Source organism: Ctenocephalides felis, unplaced genomic scaffold, assembly GCF_003426905.1.
Source record: "Ctenocephalides felis isolate EL2017-DRISC unplaced genomic scaffold, ASM342690v1 CF-g0.4_SCAFFOLD_00845, whole genome shotgun sequence".
Taxonomy (NCBI): Eukaryota; Metazoa; Arthropoda; class Insecta; order Siphonaptera; family Pulicidae; genus Ctenocephalides; species Ctenocephalides felis.
In genome coordinates, this window is record NW_020536999.1 from 90,176,538 (window position 1) to 90,184,869 (window position 8,332).

An 8,332-nucleotide genomic window follows, 5' to 3' on the forward strand; every position below is an offset into this window, starting at 1 on the left:
TTTTTAAAATTAACATAATCAGCTGTCTTTTGTTGTCTCAGTTGGTGTCCCTGTATCTTTATCTCGTCTTCTGTCAAATATTTAATGTCAACTTGTTGACATTTTGATAAAACAATCTTAATCTTTTCTTAAAATCTCTCTATCTCTTCGTACATGTTTAAAAGACAAATATTTTTAAAAAATTATCTGAAACTATGTGATTCATAATTGAATTTTTATTTGTTTATATTTTAGTTTATATTAATAATGTTGGTTAGGCCGCAAGAAGTTTCTGTAACAAACTTATTATGGTGAGGGCAAAGATTGTAAATAAAAAAATGAATATGTATTATGAGTTGGTTTATTTGTTAACAGGATTACAGAAAAGAGTTCTATATATTTTTTGTTGCAAAAAAGAAAAGGCCATGGAAAAGCAAGAGGTTTGTCTTCGTTGTTTGTGGGAACTCTCGATAGTGTTTTTGATACTAAACCAGCACCATACAGGATTTTGCATCAGACACCTTCCTCGGATGTATATTTTGGTAAATAGACATAGAAATAAGAAGAACTTGTTTAGATTACTTAAGTTAAATCTTAACTTTAATTTTTGTTTACTTAAATCTATAACAAAATTAATCAGACAGAGGTAGCTTCTCTTTCAACCACTTGTTATTCTCGAGAATTTGTTTAAGTGCTCGGTTGTCCTGTCTGTTTATTTCATGTGCAAAGAATTGATAAAAGATTGATACTTTATGTATTTGCAAAACTTTGCATAATTTGCTTCAATTGATTTATTGATGAATAAACTTGAATTCTTACCTTAAAAAACTAAGATAAGATTAGATTTTTAATGTGTCAAGTGTAAAAGATATAAAAAAAATAATATAAATGACACAATTAAATTATATTTTGCACCAGACACCTTCCTCGGATGTTTATTATGGTATAATTAATAAACATCGAAAATACTTATATAAGAAGAACTTATTTAGATTACTTAAATTAAACCCCAACTTAAATTTTTCACGCAATTAATCAGAGAGGGAGAGAGATCCTCTTTGAACCTTTTTCAACCACTTCGAGATTTTTTTAAGGGCTTTGTTGTCCTGTCTTTTTTCATGTGCAAAGAAATATTTACACATAGACAAAAAATATACTTTATGAGTTTATATACCTGCAAAATTTTTGCATAATTTGCTTGAATTGATTCATTGAAGGATAAACCAGAATTCTTACTTTAATATATTAAAATAAGATTTGATTTTAATTGTGTCAAGTGTAAAAGATACAAACGAAATAATGGAGATGACACAATTGAATTATATTTTACATCAGACACCTTTCTCGGATGTTTATTATTACTTAAATTAAATCCCAACTTTAATTTTTGTATACTTCAATCTATAATCAGAGAGAGAAGGCTCCTCTTTGTATTTTTTTCTACCACTTTGCACTTATTTCATGTGCAAAGAAATATTTACACATAAACAAAAGATATACTTTATGAAATTGAAGGATAAATTTGAATTCTTACCCTAAAAAACTAAGTTAAGATTAGATTTTAAATGTGTCAAGTGTAAAAGATACAAAAGAAAGAATGTAGAAGATACAATTGACTTATATTTATAATTGAATTATATTTTGCACCAGACACCTTCTTCGGATGTTTATTATGGTGAATAGACATAAAAAATATTTATATAAGAAGAACTTATTTGGATTACTTAAATGAAATCCCAACTTTAATTTTTGTTTACTTTAATCTATAAGGAAATAAATCACAGAGAGAGAGAGAACCTTTTTCACCCACTTCGAGAATTTTTTTAAGGACTCGTTTGTCCTGTCTTATTTCTTGTGCAAAGAAAGATTTACATATAAACAAAAGATATACTATACGAGTTTATGTACATAATATGCAAATCTATGCATAATTTGCTTTAATTGATTTATTAAAGAATAAACTTGAATTCTTACTTGAAAAAATTAAGATAAGATTAGATTTTTATTGTGTCAAGTGTAAAAGACACAAAAGATAAAAAGTAGACAACATAATTGATTTATATTTGCAAAACTGTATTCCTCGACTATTTTTGCTATTTTATTTTTTTAACAAGCTAGTAATTAGACAAATAATAAACCTAATAAAATGACAATTTAAATATATCTGCCAACAAATATTCCTTAGTTGTTTTTATTTTTACTATTCTATTTTATGAAAATAGTAGTAAACATAAAAGTTTGATTAATAATATTTTTTTCAACATGTTGTCTTGTTCGACATTTTATCTTTTATCATTATTTATTATTATTAGATATTTTTTTACATACTGTATCTAATTCAGACAAGAAATATAATTAATGAATAAAAAAGATAAATAATAAATAATATATATAAATATAGTTATATGTATTATTTTATTTATCGATTAAAAATTTAGGGAAACAGTGAAATGAATTTAAAAAAAATGGTTTAAAACTGTTTATAATATCATTTATAAACTTTAATTACTAATTATAAATAAGATTGATAAACCTGAAATGATATACTATTATTAAATTTTTTAAAAATTAAATATATTTAAAAATAAATGAAATAATTTAATTATGGTAACGAAAAATCATATAACAAGAGTAAAATATTAAAGAATTCCTAAAATTTTTAGTTTATGAAATAAATAAATATAGCAATAATATAAATATAATTTTGGAAATATTTATATATTTAAAAATAATCATTGTCAGTAATGTTATATCGAAGCATTGTCATATAGATGCTATTTATTTATTTAATTAGCAGATACAACATAATGCATCATGCAATTGAATTTGTTGTTATTTTAAAAATATTTAATAACAATAGTTTGAATACTTTCATACTTCCATCATAGATACTTACAATCAATTGCTTATGAAAATAATAACAAATACATTTAATAACTGAATATATATATATATATATATATATATATATAATATATTTATATATATATATATATATATATATATATATATATAATTTAAATATTTAATTATTGATTATATTTTATTTTTTAGAAATAGCATGCGCTGTGACCTCTCTCGAGATCGAAAGAGACTGGCAATGGATATTTGAGAACATTTCAGAAACTCTTACAAGTTTTGATAAAGAAAATGAAGTCACCGATTATGTTTTATGTAAAATTCATGCAATGGTTGCTACAACACAAGAACCGGTTCAAATCGAAGGTAATAGTAATAATAATAATAATAATAATAATATTATATATAATATATATATATATATATATATATATATGTGTATATCTATTATTTATACCATAGAAGTTTTAATCATACAAAACATATTTTTATTCATTTATTATATCTTTTGTAACAATTGGTTCCAATTTCTAATGCATCAATTTCAATCGAACTACTAGTTCTTGTAGTTATTTATTGTATTTTTTGTAACTTTCGAATTATGTGATCATTATTATATAGATGATGCATTCGATAAATTTGTACCTAATTAAATTTTTTATGATCAAGATAAATATCAATATTATTATCAATAAGTATTAAATAAATATCAATATGGATATCAATATAAATATTATAAGTCTTTACAGCAACTTAATATACTTTAAAATAACATTTGAATATAGATAATCGTTTCTGAAATCTCTGCCTAAAAGCAGCTATCATAAAACACAATCGCAATTTTTACATCACTCGTGTGATGTATTAGTTATGTAACGAAATAACATAAGGAAAACACTTTGACGACACCAAACGTAACAACAACGTTTTATTAAAGCAGTTATGTAACAAAGTAACATAAAAATTAAACTTTGACGACACCAAACGTAACAGCAACGTTTTATTAAAGCAGTTATGTAACGAAATAACATAAAGAATACATTTTAAAGACACCAAACGTAACAGCAACGTTTTATTAAAGCAGTTATGTAACGAAATGACATAAAGAATACACTTTGACGACTCAAAACGTAACAGCAACGTTTTATTAAAGCAGTTATGTAACGAAATAACATAAAGAATACACTTTGACTTTGACGACACCAAACGTAACAGCAACGTTTTATTGAAGTAGTTATGTAACGAAATAACATAAATAATACACTTTGACGACACCAAGCGTAACAGCAACGTTTTATTAAAGCAGTTATGTAACGAAATAACATAAAGAATACACTTTGACTTTGACGACACCAAACGTAACAGCAACGTTTTATTGAAGTAGTTATGTAACGAAATAACATAAATAATACACTTTGGCGACACCAAGCGTAACAGCAACGTTTTATTAAAGCAGTTATGTAACGAAATAATATAAAGAATACACTTTGACGACACTAAACGTAACAGCAACGTTTAATTAAAGCAGTTATGTAACGAAATAACATATAGAATATACTTTGACGACACCAAACGTAACAGCAACGTTTTATTAAAGCAGTTATGTAACGAAATAACATATAGAATACACATTGACGACACCAAACGTAACAGAAACGTTTTATTAAAGTAGCTGTGTAACAAAGTAACATAAAGAATACTCTTTGGCGAGACGTAACAGCAACGTTCTATTAAAGCAGTTATGTAACGAAATAACATGAAGTACACTTTGATGACACCAAACGTAACAGCAAGGTTTTATTAAAGCAGTTATGTAACTAAATAACATAAAGAATACATTTTAAAGACACCAAACGTAACAGCAACGTTTTATTGAAGCAGTTATGTAACGAAATAACATAAAGAATACACTTTGACGACACCAAACGTAACAGCAACGTTTTATTAAAGCAGTTATGTAACGAAATAATATAAAAAATACACTTTGACGACACTAAACGTAACAGCAACGTTTCATTAAAGCTGTTATGTAACGAAATTACATAAATAATACACTTGGAAAACACCTAACGTAACAGCAACGTTTTTATTAAAGCAGTTATGTAACGAAATACCAAAGAATACACTTTGACGACACCAAACGTAACAGCAACGTTTTATTAAACCAATCATTTGTTTCGTAACAAAGATTACGAAATTACTGCATTACGTGGATTTAACATTTGTGGTTTTTAACAGATTGTAAATACAATATTATAATAAAGTTATATTATTATTAACTTACTGTACTAATAAATAGCATAGTACACTTAAAAATAGAAATTAGAAATATGGGAACAAAATAAATACAATAGACATATCATAAACCTTTTATTATTATCATTATTATTATATTAATAATAATATTGTTTCAGATGAAGACACAAAGGCATTCAGAGCAACTGCTGAGAAATTTCACAAACTATTTGGAATACCTGCTGAAGAAAAACTTGTTAATTATTACACCTGCAGGTACAAAATTAAATTGAATTGAATTTAACACGCACACACATACACACACAGTTATTTATATACATATATATAAATAACTTTTTTATTTTCTTTTTAGTTATTGGAAGAACACTATTCCCGACCGTGGCCGTCTCTATCTAACACTATCTCGCCTAGTTTTTCATTCTCGTGGAATTTTCTCCTTGTCCCAGATTTCTATTCGATGGCTCGATGTGTCTGCTTTGATCAGGAAGAACGATTCCATAACTGCATCATTGATATTCTCTAATGCTATTGAAATTGAAATTACTGTCAGAGATGGTAGCAGACATATTTTTAGTGTTTGCGAAGATGCTGTTAGCTTGATGGAACAGTTGGCTAATCATACCATGCAAGGGTATAATTGACTTATAAATATAATATATATATATATATATATATATATATATATATATATATATATATATATACGAGGTCTGTTCAAAAATTTCCGGAAAGTCCCGGAATTTTCGTTTTTTCAAAAAAATATTTATTTATTCGTCTACATTAATGTGGTCCCCTTCAAAGTAGTCCCCTCCAGATATAATACACTTATGCCAGCGTTTTTTCCAATTTTCGAAGCACCCTTGATATTCACTTTTTGATATGTCCTTGAGCACTCTCAGCGATTTTCTTCAATTGAGGAAAACCGCCGTCCTTTCATGGGTCTCTTCAACTTTGGGAATAGGAAAAAGTCACACGGAGCCATATCTGGTGAATTTTTGCACTTTGCAACACTTTATTTCATTTTTTACGCAAAATTTAATACAAATTCTTTGACTTTTCAATTCTTCCATTGTAAAAATCGCCGAGCTCAGAAAAACACGTCGAACCTTAGCGACTACCACAGACAAAGTAAACAGTGAATATAGCTGAAAATTTCATCATACTTTAGGGGCATGTATACCAACACAATAAAAAAAAAATTTTGACAATCAGACACTCCAGACCCGCGAAATTTAATTATTAGTAATTCCGGGTACTTTTTGAACACACCTCGTATATATGTGTGTGTGTAACAAATGTATTCTGAGTGGATAAATAGATATTAATTTGGAAATATGAACAACCAACACTCTTTTTTTGCACTAATTTATTAAATAATTATTTTTACAAACGTTTCGAGACTAGGTTTGTCTCATCATCAGTGTGTATTTGATATTCCTTTTCTATTTGATATTGCGTGACTAACCACTTGAACTTGAATAGAGAATTCGAACTCCGACGTCGTTGGTGGGGCAGAAGACAGTATATTGAATGACGGAATTGATGTAACGGATAACACATAATGCTAATTTAGGTTTCCATATTTTAAATTTTAAATTATAACAACAAACCTAGTCTCAAAACGTTTGTGAAAATTATTATTTAATAAATTAGTGCAAAAAAAGTGTTGTTTGTTCATATTTCCAAATTAATATATATGTATATACATGATTTTATTTATTTATTTATTTATTTATTATTGCAGAGTTATAGATGACAAGACAACATTCAACGAAGACAAAGATCTGTTGAAGAAATTAAGCAAAAACATTCCCAAGAAAGCGTCATTCCTTAAACGAGATTTTGATGCTCGTGCACAATCTGCTAATTACAGGTATAGATATTTATAAAAGGTAATAGACAATCAACAGCATTTTTAGTATAAATCTGCAAAATGTTCAGACTTTGTACAATATTTTCCAACGATCCAGAACATTTCAAGACAATCTACAGCATTTTCAGATTAAATTGTCTAAACATTCTGAATTCTTGTCAGGAAATGTTGTAAAATGTTGTGAAATATAGTAGATTGTCTGCAAATATTGTACATTGTTCGAAATTAATGTGTATTATCTAAAAATTCTGGTTATTGTCAAAAAATCTTGTACATTGTATGGAAATGTTGTAGATACTGTGGAGATATTGTACATTATCTTAAAATAATTAATTTATTGTAAGTTATCTAATAATATTCAGACAATTTACATTATTTTTAGACAATCTACATTTTCAGTAAACATTCTAAAATAAATAAAAACATTTTCAAATTATCTACAAAATGGTCAGATAATGTACATCATTTTTAGACAACTTACAACATTTTCAGATGATCTACAACATTTCCTCACAATCTACAACATTTTCTGACAATCTACAGCATTTTCAGATAACATTCTTACATAATTCACAACATTTTCAAATTATCTGGTCAGATTTTCAGACAACTTACAACATTTTTAGATGATCTGCAATATTTCCATACAATCTACAAACTTTTCTGATAATCTACAGCATTTTCAAATAACATTCTTACATAATTCACAACATTTTCAAATTATCTACAAAATGGTCAGATAATGTACAGCTTGGTCAGATTTTCAGACAACTTACATTATTTGCAGATGATCTAAAACTTTTTCATACAATCTAGAACCTTTTCAGGCAATCTACAGAATTTTCAGATAACATTCTTATATAAATTACAACATTTTTACACACTCGACTATATTTGCAGACAATTTACAATATTTCCAGACAATCTACAATATTTACAAACCATCTACAACATTATTAGTTAACATTTTCAGATAATTTACAACATTTTAATATAATCTACTATATTTGCTGACAATCTACAACATTTGCAAACAATTTGCAAAGTTTTCAAACAATATATAACATTTTTAGACTATGTACAACATTATCAGACTGTCTATTACATTTTCAGGCAATCTACAACATTTTCAGACAATCTGCAATATTTTCAAATCATCTACATTAACATTTTTAGACCATGTACAACATTTTTAGACCATTTAAAACATTTTTAGAGACTATGTAGAACATTTTCAGGCAATCTACAACACTTTCAAACCATCTAGGTTAACATTTTTAGACCATGTACAACATTTTTAGACCATGTAAAACATTTTTAGACCATGTAGAACATTTTCAGGCAATCTACAACACTTTCAAACCA

At 26.6% G+C, this 8,332-nt stretch overlaps 1 protein-coding gene across 1 annotated transcript; it reads left to right on the forward strand.

Annotated features, from left to right (window-relative positions):
- The first annotated feature begins 155 nt into the window (after positions 1-155).
- On the forward strand, positions 156-6,983 carry LOC113362970 (TBC1 domain family member 9-like). Its single transcript, XM_026605463.1, has 6 exons — positions 156-290; positions 355-521; positions 3,034-3,204; positions 5,253-5,349; positions 5,447-5,725; positions 6,839-6,983. Exons 1-6 carry the CDS (start codon positions 247-249, stop codon positions 6,981-6,983), a joined length of 903 nt encoding a protein of 300 aa, XP_026461248.1. The 5' UTR covers positions 156-246.
- Positions 6,984-8,332: the final 1,349 nt, after the last annotated feature.

Coding starts and splice junctions, on each gene's coding strand:
- LOC113362970 (XM_026605463.1), top strand. CDS start 247: ATGTTGGTTAGGCCGCAAGAAGTTTCTGTAACAAACTTATTATG. Junction 291..354: donor TCTGTAACAAACTTATTATG/GTGAGGGCAAAG, acceptor ATTTGTTAACAG/GATTACAGAAAAGAGTTCTA. Junction 522..3,033: donor TTCCTCGGATGTATATTTTG/GTAAATAGACAT, acceptor TTTATTTTTTAG/AAATAGCATGCGCTGTGACC.